At 41.9% G+C, this 22313-nt stretch overlaps 2 protein-coding genes across 2 annotated transcripts in view; both read left to right on the top strand.

Moving 5' to 3' along the window:
* Nucleotides 1-167: 167 nt before the first annotated feature.
* On the top strand, nt 168-13248 carry alad (aminolevulinate dehydratase). Its single transcript, XM_028602567.1, has 12 exons — nt 168-436; nt 1503-1628; nt 1835-1885; nt 2709-2805; nt 4331-4466; nt 5992-6075; nt 8296-8384; nt 9394-9449; nt 9545-9632; nt 9721-9807; nt 10828-10957; nt 12843-13248. The coding sequence occupies exons 2-12, from the start codon at nt 1510-1512 to the stop codon at nt 12899-12901; spliced, it is 996 nt and encodes a 331-aa protein (XP_028458368.1). The 5' UTR covers nt 168-436; nt 1503-1509; the 3' UTR covers nt 12902-13248.
* Nucleotides 13249-20077: 6829 nt separating this feature from the next.
* The window catches only part of npr2 (natriuretic peptide receptor 2), a gene marked incomplete at its 5' end in the record, with an annotated part of 74282 nt that continues 72046 nt past the window's right edge, over nt 20078-22313 (top strand). The window contains one exon of the mRNA XM_028602184.1: nt 20078-20900. Coding sequence (XP_028457985.1) covers nt 20078-20900 — 823 coding nt within the window. The remainder of the gene's footprint in view (nt 20901-22313) is intronic.

Raw genomic sequence — 22313 nt, 5'->3', positions numbered from 1 at the left:
TAATTTGGATTGTAGCTGTAGAATTGGAACATTTCACTGCTTATATGCGGTCTGACCTCCTGTACCCACTGAAGAGTATTTACTAGTTCTGCTGAAAGATTGTGCACCCGGATTGTACGGTGGCCGAAAAGGCAATTTTTGGTTCATTTGCAATTATTTTCCTTTTTTTGTTATCCGTTTGTGTTTCAAGAGTACTACCACCTGTAATACTCACCAAACGCTGTATGCTTTTTGGTTACATTGATATCACAACAATACAATCATTTCTATGTGGGTATTTTTTTTTAGTTGGTTTAAATAAGCTCCGACTCCAGTCAGTAGGTGGCGGTAGTGCGCCATCACGTCGCCCCAGAACGACGGGTAAAACCAAAGAAGAAACCGTGTGGTTGTAGTTGACCGGAGTGTGGGGAAGTCGCGCAGACTCTCGTCTTCACAGGTACGTACGCTGTCTTTATGTAGCGTTTATTGCGTTTATAATTCACATTTGTGGATTGTAATATGACCGATGTGAGACAATAGTAAACAGTGGGTCGTGGCGATAGCCGTCCCCGCACATTGACACTTAGTATAAAGGTATTTTCCCTGTCAAGGTGAAAACTGACATATTGTGATAGTAACTTAGCCTGCTCTAGTGCTCTGGTTAAATGTTAAATAGCACACCACCAATCTGGCAGTGAAAATGTGAAAAGGCAAAAACACGTGCCTGGTAAAAGGCAACTACAGCAGTCATTCTAGTGGTGTGTTTTAAGGTAACGTTACAGTAGGTCTAGTTAAAGCTCGATCTCCTCCGTGTATCAGAAATGGCTTGTCATCCTGAAGTTGCAGATTATTGTTGATTTATTGCTGCCACTTTGCTTCATATCCGAAGTTATACGTTTATGGTATTTAAAAATAACAGCAAGGCCCAAATCAGATCATGTTAGCATTGCAGGTCCCAATTTTGAATTATTGCACAGCCATACGGTCCCTTACTTAAACTATATTCATAAGTTAAAAAAATGGTGTTTCTCCTGCTGTTAAAAAAAAAAAAAAAGTTACGTCATGCCACGTGTGCATGGAGAAAACCCCGTGTGAAACATTGGCCATTTAAGGTTCCCATTTTAATAGAGTTTGAAAAGCTGCCGCCTGCTTCCTCTGCAGCACTGGCAGCATAAGCTGTCCTGTCCTGTCCTGTGACTCCCATGACTGTCCCGGGACAGTCCGACTCTGAGTCACAGGACAGTGTACAGGACACTACTTACGACAGGACAGGACAGTTTTTTTTGCTGCCAGTGCTTCTCCTGCTTCCTCTGCAGTGAGATGGAGAGCCAAGCTGCTGTTTGGAGAAGCAGCATCACGCATGCCTGCTCAGTGTTCACGCTGGCTGAGCTGAGCTGAGCTGAGCTGAGCTGAAGCACAAGAATGTGAGAGCGGCATTCTGACTCTGCTCGAGAAGTCTAAAGTCAAAACAGAACCCGATCTGTTTCCCCGTGTTCCTGATAATGGTCTTATCTCTGTTTCAGAGTAAAGATGCAGACACCGGCCGAGTCCATCCTCCACAGCGGCTATTTCCACCCAACGCTCCGATACTGGCAGACCTGTGTCGCCGATCTGAGACCTGACAATCTCATCTACCCCATCTTCGTCACGTAAATGAAATGTCTCCTACAAATGTATCCAGATTCCAATCGCATGAAAGGGCAAATAAAAACAAGTGTAGGCGACAGGAGTTTGACTGATGCCGCAACAACAACTATGGACTATGTTTTCACCGCCAGAGGTGGAGTACAGTCCAGTATTTGTGATGTTAAACTTAAATGGACTATCTTGGTCTCTTTGTCACTCTCTCCTACAGAGACAGTGCAGATGCAGTGGAGCCCATAGGCAGCCTGCCGGGACAGGCCAGGTAAGAGTCACAGCGACACATCCTATCATATCATAGCCATCCCATAACTGCAACAACAAAGCACCAGTTTTTTTTTTTTTTTTTTTGTGAGCAATTTACAGAAGAGCTCATGAAAAGAAGAATGAAAAAAAAAAACACATTTCTGGCTAAAGTGGCCTTTAAATAAAAACACACACACACACACACACACACACACACACACACACACACACACACACACACACACACAGGTTGTCATTGACAATGCATTCCCTAGCCCCTTACCCTAACCTTAACCATCACAACTAAATGCCCCACATTTTGGCCCCACAAAGCTGTCTGGACCCCACAAGTATACCGGACTCCCGGTTTTTGGACACCACGAATATAGTTTAACACACACACACACACGCAGTGTCATCCTGCAGTGGGGAACCCACTGAGGGTGTTGTCTTCAGATAAAAGCAGGCTGGCAGGGTGGACCCAGAGCCAAACACTGGACCTGGACCAAGATAAGAAGAGAATCCGTTAGACCTTTTTATTCTTCTCACGACAAAACCAAACTGCAAACCCGCCCGCACTTTTTGCGCGCTTCTGAATTCCAAGACACAGGGCCTGACCTGCACACGGTTCTTGAAGTTCCTATTAGAAATGTGAAATGTTGTGTCAGTGCTTATAACTCATATCATTTTCCTCAGATCTTAAGTTGCTTTCGTTGCCTACTTAGTTCTTCTTGAATAAAACTTGATATGGAGGATCATTTTCATTGGGATTTCGGGCATTCCCTGACAGGCCTTTTTGTGTTCTGATGTTATGTTCATAATATATGTTTTCTCATCCAAAGATACGGAGTGAACAAGCTGGAGGGCATGTTGCGGCCGCTTGTGGAGAACGGCTTGAAATGCGTGCTGATTTTTGGTGTCCCTGCAAAAATAGAAAAGGTATGTAAAACAAAAGGGTGAAAAAACAAACCTGTTACACACACACACACACACACACACACACACACACACGGGCTTGCAGTCTTGTATTTGCCTTTTATTATCGCATATATATCTCTATATCTAATACGTCTTTTCATGTGTCAAGTTCTCATTAAATGGGCAAATGTGCAGCTTTTTACCCTTTTCCCCCGTCAATTTAACTTGCAGCGATAGCAAAAGGCTTTCCACTTTGTAAATAATTCATTTACAATATATTTTTAAGATTCACTATATGAGTTTTTACCTCAGGGAACATAGCGAGACAGAAGATAGCGATTGAGTGCCGGAAATTTCAGAAACATTGGAACGTTGCTCTAAATACCTATTTTGAAATGTAGTAAACTGATCTTTGTCTTAACCTCTTGGCACAGAAACCAATATTTTTTCGTTTTTTGCCTGTTCTGTTATATCTTAATAATAGACTTACAGATTTGCAGATTGTAATCTTTTAATTTGGCGCTTAGGCCATGCACTGTATTAGAGCTTAAAAGTATCAAATCAATTTTAATTAAATGTGCAGAGCAGCAGATACAGAAACACTCTAGTAAAATGTGGGCACACCGTATGTCACATGTTCAGCTGTGACTCCTAAATGACAGCAGAATTCAGATCTCAGTTTTGTGATCAGAGATATTTCAGTTTAGATAATTGCAATTTTAAACTTGGGTCTATTTGTAACTCTCAGTCTATTTTAAATGTTGTGGTCCGCTAAGTATTGCTGCTTTATTGTAACAGCTAACTTTTAGTTTGTTTTAAATGATGTGCTCTGTTTAGTATGGGCATCATGTTTTAACAGCAAAATAATTTAGTGTTTTTAGTGACCATAGTTTTTAAGAACGTGAGATAATGTTGAAAGGTCAATAAACTAACTAATAAAGCATGAAATATAGTTATTTTTACTTATTTTTTTAAAGATTTTTTTTGGGGGCTTTTCCCTTTTTATTATATAGTGACAGTGAATAGACAGGAAAGGTGGTAGAGAGATGAGGGTTGACAATTCGAACCTGGGCCGCTGCAAAGGACTCAGCCTACATGGGGCGAACCCTCTTACTGGGTGAGCTAGAGGTCACCCCAAATATAGTTATTTTGATGGAAAATTAATTTTCTATGCGCATGGAGTTTTCTGGTCTAGAAACACAGATTTTCTCAGTGTTACTGGTTGAAAAATACACATTTACTATACAAGCCTTAGGCTGCGTTCACACCGACTGGGAGCCAGATGCTTTTTGCTTATTTTTTATTTTTTTTTAGTCTCGACGCAGAACGAGTTCTTACCCAACATCAGTGTTGGACCCCTCTCAGGCTCTCGTGGCTGAATGGGAACAAACCCCTTGCAGCCAGGTTCTACCGTCTTGTGGAAAGTCTTCTCAGAAGAGTGGAGGCTGAACTAGCAGCAGATTAATAAACCCATAGTTTTGGATTGAGAAGTTCCTTTCTTCTTAACACGACTTAACACACTCGTGTTCTGGGCTCCTCCCGTTAGGACGACCGGGGTTCAGGAGCCGACGCGGACGACACGCCGGCTGTCCTGGCCGTGAAGAAGATCAGGTCCTTGTTCCCTGAGCTGCTGGTGGCGTGCGACGTCTGCTTGTGTCCCTACACGTCACACGGACACTGCGGTCAGTAGGCCTGTGTTAGAAAGTCATGATTCTCTTCTCTTCTCTTCTCTGTTAATATATTAAACTGTTTGCGTGGTAGAAAGCCAAAATGCTGCTGGCGCTCTCACAAGATAATCATGGGAGCCACTGACTAACCTTGTGAAAAGCACAGAATGCTCCTGAGGAGGAGGAGACGCCCTGCCTGACCAAGAGATATTGTCATTTTACAGTCATTTGTATTATGACTGTATTTTACTCCTAAAAAAGCTGCTGTTGAAGGCTATAGTTAGTCATTTTTCTGTACTTGCTGGGTGCTGTAAAATTCTGACTGTTTGCAAGGACGTAAAAAACAAACTTTGAGAAGAACGTCAGTGTTCCTGTCTATTCTTTGATAAATAATTATCTAACAATGATTACATAATTGTCTAATTGTCCTTTTATTTATTTGTTTTACATTATCGCGGTGTCTTTGTTTAACCACAATTCATTGCTAACATAAGCTAAGGTCTTAAAGCGTACGACTGGTAATCATTGATTTATTTAAAAGAATGTCACTTTATGAGGTTTTTTAACATTAATATGCGTTCCCCCAGCCTGCCTGTGGCCCACCAGTGTCTAGAAATGGTGATAGGTGTAAACCGAGCCCTGGGTATCCTGCTCTGCCTTTGAGAAAATGAAAGCTCAGATGGGCCGATCTGGAATCTTCTCCTTATGACGTCATAAGGAGCAAGGTTACCTCCCCTTTCTCTGCTTTGCCCCCCCCAGAGGATTTGGCCCACCCATGAGAGAGAGAGAGACATCATGGCTTTCAAACGAGCAAAGTGGCAGTTGGTCAAGGCCACACAACTCCACCCTCCACCTTACCCCCCCCACCCCCACCCCCACCTCTCTCCTCCTCAATAGCATTTAAAGCTACAGACACAGAAATGGTACATCCTAAGGAAAGCTCATTGTGGGACTGGCTCTAGTGGCTGTAATTCTGCACCAAGGCTGAATTTTGGGAAAGAGACTTCAGATACAGTATTAGGGGACCACTAAGGTCTATATAAAAGCATCCAAAAAGCACCATGTCATGGGACCTTTTAAGATATGCCAAATTGTATAAGTTATATAAATTATATAAGTGCTTATTAGTCGGGCTATATATTTTGATTATTATTTCAATTGTTAGTTATTGGCCCTTGACCCTAAACACGTTCATAGCAACAAAAAGGGGGGATACAGTGAGTAAACATGTTTTATGATAATAAAGGGGCATTGTTGTCTTCATAGGCTGTGTACCTGCGTCACTACATTATCTGGGTCACATAACAGTGATAGAACCAAAAGATGTATCCTGGAATTAATACAAAACTTGTATTTGTTTCAAAAAGTAATAAATAACTGAAAGAGACAATTATCACAATTATTTCTGAGACAATTAATAAATAACTGCTCTAGCAGTCAGTGTCAGTGATATACCTTCTCTTTATTTAATTTAAAGAGCAGCAAAGGACAGAAATAATGTGCTAATTACTAATGTTATGTTCTCTTCTTTCACCTGCAGGTATCCTGAACGACGACGGTACTCTGAACAATGACGCCAGCTGTTTGCGCTTAGCGGAAGTGGCGCTGGCCTACGCCCAAGCTGGTAAAACCGGTTTCTCAAAGGGTCTCTCTTTTTGGTAACAAACGATAGGAAATAAGCACGACTCTTCCTTCCCCTCAGTGAGCCTCTCCATTCGATCTGAATGATCTATGGAAGTTAGGAATGCACCATTTTCATTTATGTATTAATCCACTCATGTTTTCATTCACCAAGATCAGGTTATAGAGACGCTGACAGGTCTGTCGTTTTTAGAAAAGAAACGTTGCAAGTGGAAAACAAGCTTTTTAGACATTCTTTGTATAATTAGAGGGGCTTTAAGCGATGTCACGCGTTTTTGAGGCTACAACATTTTTTTTTCACAAACGGCAAACCTCTCGAGCAGCCTGTCCCCTGAACACACTGTAAAAAAATGCAGTCTCTGTAGACAGCCCAGGCTCCACAAACTCCAACAAAAACCCAGTGGCCAACCTGCACCACCAAACATAACATATATCCAGCCAATAACCGACGAGAAGGATTTGGGGGTGGGGGTTCAGGGATGTAGTGGAGGCTAAACGCACGTAAACTCCGTTTACACACCTCCCAAAATTCGGAAATAGCGTTTATCCACCTCCTAAATAGCGTTTATCCACCTCTAAATTGAGCTTATCCACCTCTAAATTGCCTATAGTTCCTAAGCCATTTTAAATTAAGCTTAAATATTATTATTATTATTATGTCGTTTTAGTTTCATATTGTTCATTAATAGTTTCATAGGTTGTTAAACCTAAGTTTATCATATTGCACTGCATTACTGTCTGTGTTGACAAATCTCTTGCGGTGTTTGGTGATTTAAGCCCCCAAACGTCGACTTCCAGGCAGCTATGCCTGGAAGTCACTAGGATTAGGCAATGTTAGGTGCCTTGAAGTCATGAAGTCAATGGTCGCAGCACTGCCTTCAAGTCAACGTTGGGGGCTTACATCACCATCGAGCATCTCCAGCGTGTCCAGCAGGAAGCAGCAGACTGCATCCAGATTCGTCAGTCACTAGCTAAGTCTATGGTCACTAGCCCAAACTAGCCTACATGTCTCATGTAATGATGAATGAATTGTAAATATGGATATCCGGCAATTGTTTAAGCACCGTCAAGACAGCAGCCCTCCTCCTGATGCCAGCAAACGGCCTCGGCTACAAGCCCAAAGTGGGTGAGCTCGGAAAACAGTACTAAACTTCACTAAACTTTTTGATAATCAATTAGTCTGTTTGAGTCATTTTTAAGACAAAAGTAAAAAAATTCTCTGCTGTCAGCTTGTTAAATGTGAATATGTTCTAGTGTCTTCTCTCTGTGACTGAATATCTTTGAGTTGTTGACAAAACGAAACATTTTAGGGACGTCATCCTGGACTTTTGGGAAACACTGATCCATATTTTCCACATTTTTCTGACATATAGACCAAACAACTAATCGATTAATTGAGAAAATAACAGATTTATCAACTATGAAAATAATCCCAAATCCCTAAACCCATAATCATTATGTATTATGCATTGGAAGCCCTGGATACTGTATGAGCCTACCTCTATATCTCTCTCAAATATTTTTGTTCTCTCTGTTTTGTCATTTAGTAAACTTGATAGATTTCAACCATATTATTCCTTCTTGAGTCTCTTTAACAAGAACTTAGATTAATGTATGAATTGAATAGTGATTGTGTGACCTATGAGGGAACAACCAGAGATACCCTTGGTAGTACCGTCAAATGATGGCCTATAGCGATGTCATGAGGATACACATACACCGGTAGGCAGTGGCCCACCTTACCGGGTGACCACGTCGTGGTCCACCTGATCACAGAAGTTATAGTTTACCCACCTCTTTTTTTACCACTACACCTCTGTGGGGGTTAGTGCGCGGAAGCATGGAAGGGAGGGAGAGGGGACGGGATGAGGAAGAGGGAGGGGCGAGCCAACCTCGTTTTGTTTGAAAATACTTTGAACGTCACCGAGAAGTGCCGTCACCCAACATCGCTTAGAGCACCTTAAGTGGTTTTTAAGAAGGAGAATGTTTCCGAGCCAGAGCAACCATGTTGTTTATGTTCTAGGATTTTGGGGGCTTTAACGATAAGGGGTAGTTAAATTTTACAATTAAAAAAAAAACAAACCGATTTCTGTATTTTTAGACCCCACATTTTAAATTTGGCTAATTTAAGGAAGCTGATGTCATCCAATAATGACCGTACATCGGTGCGTCCCTAATCATGTTGTCTTGTGTTGCTCTGCAGGCTGTCACATCATCGCTCCCTCTGATATGATGGATGGAAGAGTCCGAGCCATCAAACATGCCCTGATATCTAATGGTTTGGGAAACAAGGTAAAGGACGGGAGAGCCCACGTACAAACTATAATATCAAGAACAAGAGATGGAGGGTCTAGATTTTTCTTATAGTCAACCAATCCCATACAAAAGACCCAAACCAACAATGCAAACGTTCTGACTTCCCTACTCTGTCTGTTGCAGCTCATTGTTTCCCACTGAAGACGTAAATCTTTAAAAACGGCTAGTCCTAAACACACAAAAAAAAGAAAGTTATTTGTTTATGTCCTATAACAGCTGGGCACTGTAGTTTTTACCAAATATTACTCAAACAGGAGTAAATGGGGCATTTGTTAGGGACTACTTTCAGCTACGGATTAATACACATTTGGTACGACAGTGTATGTGGGAATGAGTCCAAATTAGTCTGGCTAACCGGATGTACAGTGCCGGGAGGGACGCCCCGAATGTACCGCCCCTTCCTCTATCTCTGCTATCTATTTTGCGGGGGCACTGTCACTGCATCCGGGGCTCAGCGCCCCCCCAGGACGCTTGTGATTGGTTTAAAGAAATTGGCGCGTATTTATTTATTTATTTTTTTTGACATTTTCGCCATTTTTTTTTTCCAATGTTATCGTATCATTCCCCCCCCAAATAAAAAAAAAAACCCAAAATGCTATAGAATTGAATAAAACACTCAAATTCATTGAAAGTAGTGAACTGATCATTTATTTTACGGAACCATCCATGGTATTTTTTGGACAATGTGGTTAAAAGAAACCCACATTTTTGAAAACGGGTCAAATTTGACCCCGAGGACTACAGGAGGGTTGAGTTTTAGGACAGCAATGATCTGTGTGGCACAGAGGAAGAAGATATATCAGACTTTGGATACACACACACAAAACTTGTTAGTAGGATCCTGTCAATGTTGGTTTTGGTCTTTACATTGGATTTGTTGACAATAAGAAAGAAACAGTAGGCTTTATTGCAAAGAAGGATGTAAATGTCGCAAGATGTTTCTAAAACTAAAACATTTGTGTCTGTGTTTACTCTCCTTCTCCAGGCTTCAGTGCTGAGCTACAGTGCAAAGTTTGCCTCTTGTTATTATGGTCCTTTCAGGTAAGGAAGCGCTCCAGGATCAGGTGTAAACCGATCAGTGAAATAGCACTCAGGAGTGAGAATAGACTGACGCTTGCTGCTGTGTTTGTACACAGAGATGCTGCCCAGTCCAAGCCTGCGTTTGGGGACAGACGCTGCTACCAGCTGCCTCCCGGAGCCAGAGGACTCGCCATCCGAGCCGTGGTGAGTCGATGTGCGTGTTGTACGGCCGGGTTCCAGGTGTTGCGTTGAAGCGGTTGTAGGAGATCTGACTGGCGTTTGTGTGCTGCAGGAGCGAGACGTTAGAGAAGGAGCTGATATGCTGATGGTGAAACCGGGTCTGCCGTATCTGGACATCGTGAGAGAAGTCAAAGACAAGGTCTGTAACTTAACTCAGTTAAAGCTTTAGTGCGGAACTTTTTGATATTAATGATTGTCCGTTCCATTCAAGCCATTTCCAAATGAGTTGCTACGAAGCTAATTAAGACTCTCAGCTCCACACAACTCTCTCTGGATTTCTCAGTATGTTCAGAAGATTGATCGTGCGCAGAAGGGAAGATAATGACCTCTTCTGAAGAGTCCATCATGTTTTTTTAATCCTCTGTGTCCTCCTGGTTAGATCAGATGATAGAGAAGCTGAGCAACTGTGTGACAGTTTTGTTGTCATTACTTAGAATTCCTCATGTGGGCGGCAGAAACGTGGTATATTTACGGGGGAAGTGATGCTGTGATTAGGTGAGGATATCCCCCCCACCCCTAGGGTCTAGACACTGTTGGTGGTGGTGGTGGAGAGAGTTGCTGAAGACTTGGATGATGGAGTGTGGAGCAGGACTGGGCTCTGATGATGAAGACTGGAGGTGAAAGGGTGGAGGGTCACATCCGTTTCCTACTGAAATGACAACGGTCAGCAGCAGAGAGCAGAACGGATTTTAAAGTTTGATAGCAAGGATGTGATTGGCTAAGAGAGTTCAAGGCAAGATCTGGTTGGACTACTTAGGGTGAACGCCCACAGAGTAGAAGTCAGAATCCGAATTGACTTTTATTTTATGGTCATTGTAAGTACATACAACGATAAATATGCACATTATTACGTAAAGTGGCGGTGCATAGCAGCATAAGTGGATGAGAGTGCTTATTGTTTTTTTCTTATTTAATGTGCAAATGGCTTGTGGGGGGAAAAACAATTTGCAATTTGGAGCGAGAAAGGCAGAGAGAGATGAAATTGATTTCGCTAAGCTTTATATGAGAAAAATCCTGGAAGCATATTTGGCAAAATGTCAGAATGATTATGTTAAAAACTAAATAAAAATAAAAATAATCATTGTGCCATTTTTATTTATATAAAAGGAAGTGTCCACATGTGATTAATCTTTCGTTTTCCTCCCGCGTCTCTCTTCAGTTCCCCACTCACCCCCTGGCGGTGTACAACGTGTCCGGGGAGTTTGCCATGATATGGCACGGCGCCCAGGCTGGAGCGTTCGACCTGCGGGCCGCTGTGATGGAGGCCATGACCGCCTTCCGCAGGGCAGGTGAGAGGAGAGAGGGAGGAGAAGAGGGGGGAGCTTAACTCTCAGATCCCCTGAACAAAGGCCGTGCCCTCCCTAAATTGGCTACATTTCTAAACGTATCTTTGGCTCTGAAACCCTAAAACACAGATTTTGTCTTCAAGTGTAACTGCTGTTTTAGATGAAGTCAGCTTCAGGACCACCCACCAGCCAAATGCTGGTAAAATATACATGTGGCTAGTAGATTTAATTCACTCACCCGCCAAAAAACAAACAAAACCATGGTAATGTAACGAGTGGCTTGTAAAATGGGACCATTCACTAGCCATTTGGCTGGTGGACAAAAAGTCAATGTTGCACCCTGGGTACCCTCAGTATGTCTGAAATGAACTAGGTCATACAGCGTGTTGTCTGACTATGTATTCTAGGGAAAAGGAGTTTATAGCTGTGGTGGGGTTAAATGTCTGTTGTCATAGAGACAGGATAAGACCTTTGTTTTTATACACAAAACGAGACCGAAGTAGTACCTTACCGTACGCGAAGAATGAAAAAAGGGAGGTTTAAAAAAAAAACCAAAAAAGTTAAAACCTTGCCTTCTTTCATCCCTCCATACTTTGGCCAATCACTGCGTAAATCCCCTCGGTAGAAGCTGTTACACGATTCAACAAGTACTGCATTTGAGGCATACTGAAGTGTAGATGTACTGTTACTACTTTAAAGGTCCAGTGTGTAACGTGTTTAGTCGTTCATTATCAACATCGGTGTTGCCCGTTCACAAACTTGTCCTTTTTCATGAATATTGACCACCACCATCAATTCCAAGTATTCCTTTTGGCTTGAAATATAACATTTGCATTCGCATGAACTGGGGTAGGCACTCCATATTCATGCTCCATCTTGAAATACGTTAGCCGGTAAGGGAGACCATCAACTCCACATGAAAAACGCAAGCAAACTTCATGGAGAACAGTGAGGGCAAGACAGCATCACCGATCTGTTTTTACCCAAATATTCTCTGGTCCAGCTCGGCTAAATGTGACCACGCACCGAGCCGATAATCGGCCATCAAACAGTCTGGCGAGGTCAGTGACCCGAGTCTGTTCGCTTGTTCGGGGCCGTTGTCCTTCATTTTGGCTGATATGACAGTCGGACTCAAATGACCCATCTGATTGGTAGAGTGCTAACCCGGAAACGGGGAGCGGAATGAACGTGACTAGAGTCTCTCAAAATCTGACTAAAATCTTTTAAACTGACCATTGTCGATCTGAAATGAAGACAGATTCAGCAACTGCACGGCCTATTTCTCTCTTAAAATGTTTTCAGAAACACGTTTCGGTGAACAATTTTAGTACAATATGAGATCGTATTCTGAACAAGCCGCCATGATGGTCTGTCTTTGAATTTCCGGAGAAACCAGACCCACGTGACGCGTTCGTCCAATCAGCTGCCAGTTTTCATTTTTTGGGCGACAATACAGATTAGCGCCGCCTGCTGTTATGGAGACGTATTACGTCTAGTCGCTTTGTTGAGTTCTGAGGCACTTTTTTGACCAACTCGGGGAGACTGATCAGTCTGGTCGGTGTGTCTGGGCCTTAAGAACACGCTACCGTGTTGTTTACTAGCCTGTTTGAAACGTGTTTGTATGAATGAACGTACCCCTGCAGACACACACTTACAGTATTTGTTCATTATTTAAAAAAATATGAAATTAACTTATGTTGACTTGGAACACATTTGCACATTTAAAGTAAATGTCCATGGGTGTCTTAAGTACATGAGTACGTATAGTACAATAAAACAGTTTTGTTCCCAAATATGGTGATGTGTTACTATAGGTTTCTCTGTTGAGCTCAGCTCTTGATGTAATCGGACTTGATGCTATATGGTGTTTCCATGCTCTGTGATGCAGGTGCTGACATCATCATCACCTACTACACACCTCAGCTGCTCAGCTGGCTGAAGGAGTAAAGAATAGAAAAAGGACGGGTGGACCAACAGGCAGAACCAACCTGCTGTTGACTCAATCTAACAAAGAGCACTAACGGATTAAAACGGATAAAAAGGCCTTTCTTTCACTTTTTCTGTTCAGTTTTGATAACCTTTTCCAATGTACGTGTATCAGGTTGATTTGTAGAAGTGATCCAAAAAAAAAAAGTTCTGTATCCAAGTTCTATGTCTGTTTAATCTTTTGAAGGGCTAACATGGAGCTGACCACTGAGAATGTAAAAAAAACTGTCAATCATGTTGGTGTTTTCTAGCAGGAAATGACTCCTGTGTGTCTTTGGGATCAGCATTAAATGAAGTCTGTCATCTCTTTTTGATTCATGTGATTATGGAATGTATATTTGTATGACTTGTGGGAACAGAATTGTCTGTTACAGTGCACAGCGTAAGGGAATACACCCATGCTAAAGTTGACTAAAAAGAGGATTACAAAAAATCCAACCTTTTAAGGACACCAATTTACTTTGTGAATGAATAATGTATTGTAAATAAATAAATGTTCTTCCTTTAAAATACAGGGGGCATAAGTAAGTCCACCCCTATGTTAAATTCCCATAGAGGCAGGCAGATTTTTATTTTTGAAGGCCAGTTATTTCATGGATCCACGATACTATGCGTCCTGATAAAGTTCCCTTGGCCTTTGGAATTAAAATAGCCCCCCCCACATCATCACATACCCTTCACCATACCTAGAGATTGGCATGGTTTTATTTCAGTGAGCCTAATAGCTGATTTGATTTGCATTGAGAGATGATTTTATGGAAAGTATCCCATGCCAATCTCTTCTATAACTAACTATCTAAGACTTCGAGCCAGCACGCTACACACTGAAAATGGCAAAGTTCTGAGGAAAATTGGATTGAGCGACAAGGCAGGCCCGCTTGGTTCTTTTCAGGGAATGATCGTAAAGATTTACAAAGAATATGTTTACGGCATTTTCTCTCTAACCGGGACGTTCTGGGACCGATTGGTGGGGATTGCTGTGGACGAAGTTCACACGGCGATACACTGGTAAGAGCAAATTAGGTTTAACCATGTATCTAGCTAATTTAAATGGCTCATCTTAACTGTATTGTGTGAACAGTTAACTTCATTTAATATAATATGTGGCGTTTTCTTTTGCAGGGTCCAAATGTTCCACCAAAACAAGTTCCTTCCCGAGACTATTTTGCAGAGCCACCATCCCTGTATCCGGAGCTTAGCGCCGCCCAAGACGATGCTGATTGGTTTAAAGAAATGCAAACAACCCAGAGGTTGTTTTTTTTTCCTCCTATCCCAGAAGGTGTGTGTGGTGTAGCCAGACCTTCCTCCACAGAGCTGTGGAGATAGGTCTGGCAATGCGAGACCTCTTTACTTTGTTCAACAACTTTACCAACACTGTGTTAAAAAAGCTTTTTGCACTTCCTGTCTGTTAGGCAACATCACAGAGTGGCAGTGTAAACAGCCTGGATCTCATGACATTCCTCTTGTTCTTTAAGTATGAATAGTAAAAAGTCTAGGTAACACTTTACTTGAAGGTATCTACGTAAAAGTGTCATGACACTGTCATGAACACATGACACTGTCATGACACATGAACCCTAACCCTAGCCATAACTTGTCATGACAAAAACCGAACGACACTAAAAGAAGCGTTATGTCATAAGCGTTTATAACTTGTTTATAAAGTTTATGACATGTTCATGAGTGTCATGTCACTCTTATGTAGATTTCTTCAAGTAAAGTGTAACTGAAGTCTTCTATTCATACAAAAGTGTACTTAAATACACTTTAATTATAACCTATTGCTTGAAAATAACACAGCCAGGTGCATTTAATTCTTGAAGTTGTACTCTGCTAAATTTATGTTGTAAGTGCATTTAATAGAATTGTAGCAGGTAATCACATTTTAGTGTAAAAAAAAGTAAGTGCAATTTAATATGCTTTTTTTAATTGCATTACACATTTTAATAAGTGCAGTTCTGAAACTCAAGATCTTAAAAGAGAAATGCATAAAAATACATTTCCTTTTGACGGTGATAAGTGTAATGACATGTTTGTATTGTGATTTAGTATACATTTTCTATTTTTATGAGGATGGTGGGATATTTCAGTGTTGATGACGCTAAAAGGACTAATTTCTAAAGTAAAGCACTTATAAAGCGGATGCTTTTGCAGTCGAGAAAAGCTCTAATACAATGAGTCATTAATGTCTGCTGCGTGGGTGGAGGCGATCACAGCCGGACAGAAAAATAAAACCCTTCAAGCAGCAGTCGGCAGCATCGGGGCACACACGCGGTGCTTTTTACATTCACTACATGTCACTGAATGTCCCATCACGTCTCCTTCCCAAACATCCTTTCAGGTCTTTTGCCAACAAGAATGCGTGCAAGTTCAAACAATAAAAGGGCTGCAGGAAGACATGATGGTTAGATTCCTGGCGCTGAGCTGCTGACCTCCCTGAACACACGCATGCGCACATGATGTTATGGTGATGACAAATGATGGTCCGATATCATGTTTCGCTTTCCGATACCTGAACTTGCGTATCAGCCGATATCCAGTATAGGGTTGTACGATATTGACAGAATGTGATATTGGGATATCGATTATGAATATTGCGATATCGATATTTATTTAGATATTCATTTTTTTTTTTTAAACACATCAAAATAGATTCATAACCAATTAAACAAGTTTTCTTACAACACAAGGTTTACTTCAACTGACGGTCATATTGGACTGGTCCAACATGAATAAATAAATAAGGACCATGTCTACAGAACAGGACATGTTTTACTGGTTGGACAGTATCAAATATATAAATAAATAAAGAGAACAGGACATGTTTTACTGGTTGGACAGTATCAAATATATAAATAAATAAAGAGAACAGGACATGTTTTACTGGTTGGACAGTATCAAATATATAAATAAAGAGAACAGGACATGTTTTACTGGTTGGACAGTATCAAATATATAGAACATAAATAAACAATCTTAAAGTATATTTTCTTCAGGGCTTAATTACGTGGTATCGGATCGGTGCGTAAATTCCAGTACTTCTCGATACCGATACCAGCATTTTAGGCGGTATCAAAGGCTTTTCCCGATACTGATACGCGTATCGGAACACATTTCAGTTGCCTGGATTATTATAGAATTAGAATATATTGTAGATAAATAGGCTTTTTCAAAGAAGGCATTCTGTCACAGTTGGAACAGCACAGGTGTGAATAATGTAATTACTGATGGCTGAATTCCATCGTTAGTGCTATTAGTAACACGTTCAAAGTAAAAAGTAGTCAATGCAGACAAATCCTCCCATTTTACTACCTGGAAATGATCCAAACAGTTGTGTGTTTAATGCTCTAATCATTTCAGCTGCACTTGTAGGCTGTGATATTGTTGGGTAGTTTATTTTATAATAAAACATTGTGTTTTATAAGCTATGTGTGTTTTGTGTACAAAAATCTTAACTTGTAAAGTAACTAGTAACTAAAGCTGTCAGATGAATGTAGTGGGGTAAAAAGTCCAATATTTCTCTGAAATGTAGCGGAGTAGAAGTAGAAAGTGGCATGAAAAGAAAAAGACTCAAGTAGAGTACAAGTATCTCACATTTGTACTTAAGTGCAGTACTTGAGTAAATGTACTTCATATACTTAGTTACATTTCACCACGGCCTTTGCATGTGATGTTTTTTGGGTCCCTGTTTGCCCTCTGATGGTTGAATTTCCACAGAACTTCCCCACAGGAGCACACCCAGAGGCTGTATTAGAACATGGCATGGTCAGGTAAGGGCTCGTTGTGACATAAAGCAACTGTTGCAGTGTGATTTTGTTAAGTACACATTTACTGTATGTGTGCATATATACACATATAGTACACAGTGGCTCAGTGGTTAGCACTTCTGCCTCAGCAAGTTCAATCGTGGTCTGGGCCGAGCTGATCCCCCGGTCTGGGCAGGGCCTTTCTGTGTAGGGTTGGGCAGCGTTTTGATTTGAACAATTCTGATTCCAATTCCAAAACATCATTTCGATTCCGGTTCCTCTCAATTCTCGATTCTTTGAGGGGTGGAGTTAAAACAGGTCACGTGCTTATTTTATAGATAAGAGGAAAAGTTCATTTTTATTCAATGGTGGTTTACGGTTCTACCGGGCTTTTTCATCATAAAATAAACCCACACAACCCAACAAGCGCCTGGAAGTACGGCGGGGCGATGCGGAAACCAGAAACTTGCTTATGTTAAATTTGGAACCGATGATTGGATTCCAAACCAAATTTTTCCAAACAATTCCATTCTCCCCGTTAGAGGTAACTAGGACTACAGTTGAAAATTAGCCGTCTGGCTAACACTGGCACATTTACAAAAATGTTGATCAATGTGCATCGTCCCAATCAAATAAATACATCTTACAATTGTCTTACATCAGAGGCATAAATTCCATTCACACTTTCACTCTCGTTAACTATACTATAGACTGTAGTCTTTAACTTAACTCGTCAACCCCTTTGAATCCCAACAGTGAGTGAGGGGAACAGTAACTGACAGCTGGAGGAGTAACCAATGGCTGGAAGACCTGGATCACCTGTGCTTGGTTCAGTATAAAGTCTTCACTCAAACTTAAAGCCCTGCTTTTAGGAAATAATAAATAAAATGTGCCGAGATCAACTGTGAGCTCGTTCATAAAGGTCTACCCCAGCTATGATTATCAACTTGTGTCTGATATATTCTTTACACACATTACCTAAAAAATAGAATTACATATGGATCACTATTGGCTTCTAAACCAATTGCAATCACAAAGAGAAACTTCACATTTAAGGTGAGCTAAGAGAAACTTCCCCCATCAGCAGATGGATTTGAAAACCGATGTCTAGAGTTAAAATATACACAGTGAAGATCTAACATTCAAGTAAACTAAGAATAAGCAAAACACGTTTTTGGGCGGGAGACTTAAACTTCCCCCTTAGCCACAGTGGTGTAGTCTACGTGATACGCAGGTATAGGCTTACGCAGGTATATGCAGTATTCCCACTAAGAAAGCTCCAGGATTTCCATATATCCACTTAAAAATGCCCAATGACACGGAACAACATACTTTCCATTATAATTTAGATATATTTTGAATTGTCATCTGTGTTCTTTTTCTTTGCATAGGCTAAATAAAGGTATTTCCACTGTAAATTGGTGCATAAAAGTGTATCCAAATGCAGAAAATTAAGTTGTTGACGCTGAATACTTCCCTGGGGGAGGAGGACACCCAGACCCCCCACTATGATATACACCCGCCCCCCATCCCCCCTTCCCCAAAGGCAGATTCTGGCCTACAGTACAGTATACCCACTACAATACATTAGACTACACCACTGTTGAGCCATAATACAAGGCACAGCCAGCAGGGGGAGCCGTTCAGCCACTTTGATTGATTTGCTGTTATGTGATTCAATTAAATGAATAAATCAATGTAGGGGAGACCGGGGATAGTTGGAACCATGGACTGTTAATATCTCTTTCCCAGTCTGTGGTTGTAAGTTAACACGGGTCAGTTGTAACACGTCCAGTTTCTCCAACCAGGAACTAGTCTGAATCACCTGCTTCACTCTAAACGTGCTCTGTTTAGTCCTTAATAAACATTTTAGAAAGAAAAAAACAACACATTTTTAGGTAAGAAATTCTTTTTTTTAAATCTCATTTATTGTTGTGATAGCATTTCCAGCTTTGTAGATAAAATTAATGTTTATTGTGTACTTGTAGCTAGATATCTTTCCTGCAGGTTGTTAGTGCTAATGTTTTAGCCGTTAGCTGTAAATTAAGCTAGTTCATGGCGTCACTTGGCTGGTTGTAACAAGGGTCTGAAAATGTTACAACCTACCGCAAGCTAAATCTTGGTTGTATTTATGGTTTTTTTCTTTATATTTCAGTCTTGGAAAAGAAAGAGGGACCGAAGGGTGTCTCTCAACACCTACACACACAAATAGTATGTTAAGAAATAATTTAAGTGTTCAATGAAAGTTTTAATATCAAGTTTTTGTCATACTAATTTAATGATGTTACATTTCACCCCAGTGTAGGCTTATATCATAATGTTACATTTCATCCCAGGGCAGGGTTCAACTAACCTGGGCTATGGGGTAAATTGTAACATTTCAATCAATGTAATGTATAGGTTGCAGAGATAACAGCTACAACATTTAACAGCAGACACATGTTACTAGTTTGTATCCCATTTTGAACGCGCTGGCTTTAAAGAGCTCCAAGATACAGACAGAAATGTAAAAAAAAACTATCCCGGTCTCCCCTACATCGCCATCAACAGACAGACACCATGTTATAACATAGCAGCTGATACACCTATACAAGCTGTATCATATCCAACCTGGTCACGCTTGCTAAAAAAACAAACCCATTAAATCCATTAAAAGGTGCGCACGTGCGTGGGCCCCTAAAATAATCCCCAATTGCTCAGCAGTAATGGAGCCAGGCCCCTGCTGTACTCTGTGAAATGAAAGACAGGGGGCGACTCACGCCCGTTTTAAGAGCTTGGTTTATACACTGTAAAAAAATAAGTAAAAATAGGTCGATTGAATATTTGATCGTGTAATTTAGTCCGTCGCACTTTGATATAAACTCACTTCTTTCAGGAACAACTTGGCTCCATGTCCACACGTGCTCCTCTTATTTCCAAAGCAGTTTTTATGGGCGAGTTTGTCAGTCAGGATCTGCCTCATTATGTAAGGAGTGATCAACCAGACCTCTCCTTTGATAATAACATAAACACAAATATGATATATACATCAAATCATCTCAATTGACTTAAAAGACATTAGGAAACATATTTACCTGAGGAATCCCCATTGTAAACCCAATGGCCAGCTGATTAATGGATGTGGACTTTTCTTGCAGTGTGTGACGTGTGGGTGCCGAGCACAAATCTGCTAAGTTGCAGTCATCTGGATGGATGTTATCACTCTCCGAGAGACCGTCAGTGTGAAAAGCACGCTGCGCTGGAGAAGTCGCTTTGGGAAGTACGCGGACTTCATTTACCGTGGATTTACGCAGCGGAGACGCATGGCACCGCCGGGCTGGCACAACAGGATGATACCTTTACCGACTTTTGTTTGACGTCTGAGAAAGAGAGAAGAAGACAGCGGGTGGGGGGACGGGACGGATACTTATGGTGTGGTGTCACGGTGCCACAGCTGGCCGTGTCTCCTTTCCAAACGGTGCGCTCTCTCCGTGGCCCTACTTTCCTCTCTGGGACTTCCGAGCGGCTGGGACGCGACATGGGATGCAGAGGCGCGCTGGGATACTTTATGCTCGCCGCGCTGTCCTGCTGCCTGCTCCCCGGCTGCACCGGTAACATCACCGTGGCGGTGATGCTCCCGGACAACCCCCAAAAGTACCCGTGGGCTATGCCGCGCGTCCTCCCGGCCATCCTCATGGCGCACGAGGACCTCCACAGCAAACACGGGCTGCTGCTCGGCCGCTACATCAACATCCTCAACTACAGCACCGAGGACCCGATCGCTGGCTCGTGCGCGGAGAGCCGGGCGCAGGTCGTGGCCGTGGACGCCAAGCTTTACATCCGCCCGGACGCTTTCTTCGGACCCGGGTGCGTGTACCCGCTCGCCTCCGTGGGGCGCTTCGCGTCCCACTGGAAACTCCCGCTGATCACCGCCGGAGGACCCGCATACGGCTTCGACAAGCGGGAGGAGTACCGGACCATCGTGCGCAGCGGGCCCACCACCACCAAGCTGGGGGAGTTCGCCAACGTGCTGCACACGCACTTCAACTGGACGTCCCGGGCCGTGGTGATCTTCCACGACCTGCGGCAGGACGACCGGCCGCACTACTTTCTGTCGGAGGGCATCTTTCTGAAACTGAAGGGCGAGATGAACATCACGGTGGAGGCCCAGCCCTACGAGGACGACTACAAGTACTACAAGGATCTGATCAGTTTCATGAAGGAGCGCGGGAGAAGTAAGTTAATGCTGAAAGGAAAAAAAAGTGTGATTTACTTTGTGATTGATTGATTTTCCCCCCGGTTTGTTTTTGAAGTGTACTTATCTCGAAACAGAGCAGACCGCCGGCTGGTTACTGTAAAGATAATGTCAGCGGATGGAAAAGAAAAAATCCTTTTTAAATGGATGATCTGGGAAACAGTTTAATGAAATGATGTCACGCCTGCATACATATACTGTATATATCTTCTTTGAGGAAAAAGAAAGATTTGAAATGACCTGAGTCGACCTGTGCATTGAGCTGCGAGGGAGGAAAAGCATGTTTAATTCAGAGCATTGATTTGAGGTGTTTTAAGAAAGGCTACATTTGGGAGATTCCACTCCTATTCCGAGAGGTCACAGTGCAGTTTCTCCCAGCAGATACAAACAGAGGTGGGCTGGAATAGGTGCAGGGGAAAGCCTGTTTATTCCGGAGTTGTTACAGAGGAATGTTTAGGCTGTAGGCAGTCTGCTGGTTTATTGCCTGCAGAGGACCACCACCTGCGCTCTTTTACACACACACACACACACACACACACACACACACACACACACACACACACACACACACACACACACACACACACACACACACACACAGAGAGAGAGAGAGCCCTCTCAGCCTAAACATACATGTGTGCTTCACTTTACCCATGCGTTTGCTGCTGGTGTTCACTTGTTATGGAAATCCAAAAGGAGTTTATTTAGTACAACCTCACGTCCTCACTTGCGTATCGGCCGATACCGAGTACCGATCCGATACCAGAGTGTCATATATTTCATTATATTTTAACAGCTGTATACTACTATCCCTGTATGAATGTGATATTATTTCTATCTTTGTTGTCGGTCTGGGTCAGGTTAAACTAATTGTGAAACATGAACAAACACAAACACAAACAATGAATGCCCCAGAACTTTCTTTTATTCTCCAGTTTGACAGTCAGTTATAACGGAAAAAGAACATAAATAAACTACTTTAACGTAGATTTTCTTTAGGGCTTTATTACGTGGTATCGGATCGGTGCATAAACTCCAGTACTTCCCGATACCGATACCAGCGTTTTAGGCAGTATTGGAGCCGAAACCGATACTGGTATCGGTTTATCGGTATCGGAACATCTCTACTTTAGACAATGATCAATGATATTTGAACCACTATTTTGAAGAAAAACATTAGCACTAATATTAATGTAGGAATGTTTTGTTGGTAAATTGTGAGTTTTGGAAAGCACGGACAACAGTGACTTCAGATTAGAAAAAAAAGGGGGAAGGGAAGTATTATGACCTTTTTTAAATTTGGAGAAAGTGTTGGCTCCTCTACAGGTTCACATAGTTCTCTGGAACACTTCAGATAATGTTTTGAAGCCGCTGTGTCATTATGTCCTAACAG

This window comes from Perca flavescens, chromosome 16 (assembly GCF_004354835.1).
Source record: "Perca flavescens isolate YP-PL-M2 chromosome 16, PFLA_1.0, whole genome shotgun sequence".
Lineage (NCBI taxonomy): Eukaryota > Metazoa > Chordata > Actinopteri > Perciformes > Percidae > Perca > Perca flavescens.
This window is presented reverse-complemented; position numbering and strand designations above follow the sequence as displayed.

What these genes read in the sequence shown, in the direction of transcription:
- alad (XM_028602567.1), top strand. Translation starts at nt 1,510, where the DNA reads ATGCAGACACCGGCCGAGTCCATCCTCCACAGCGGCTATTTCCACCCA. An exon ending in AGCCTGCCGGGACAGGCCAG is followed by an intron (nt 1,886 to 2,708) that starts GTAAGAGTCACA and finishes TCTCATCCAAAG; the next exon opens with ATACGGAGTGAACAAGCTGG. An exon ending in GCTGGCCTACGCCCAAGCTG is followed by an intron (nt 6,076 to 8,295) that starts GTAAAACCGGTT and finishes GTTGCTCTGCAG; the next exon opens with GCTGTCACATCATCGCTCCC.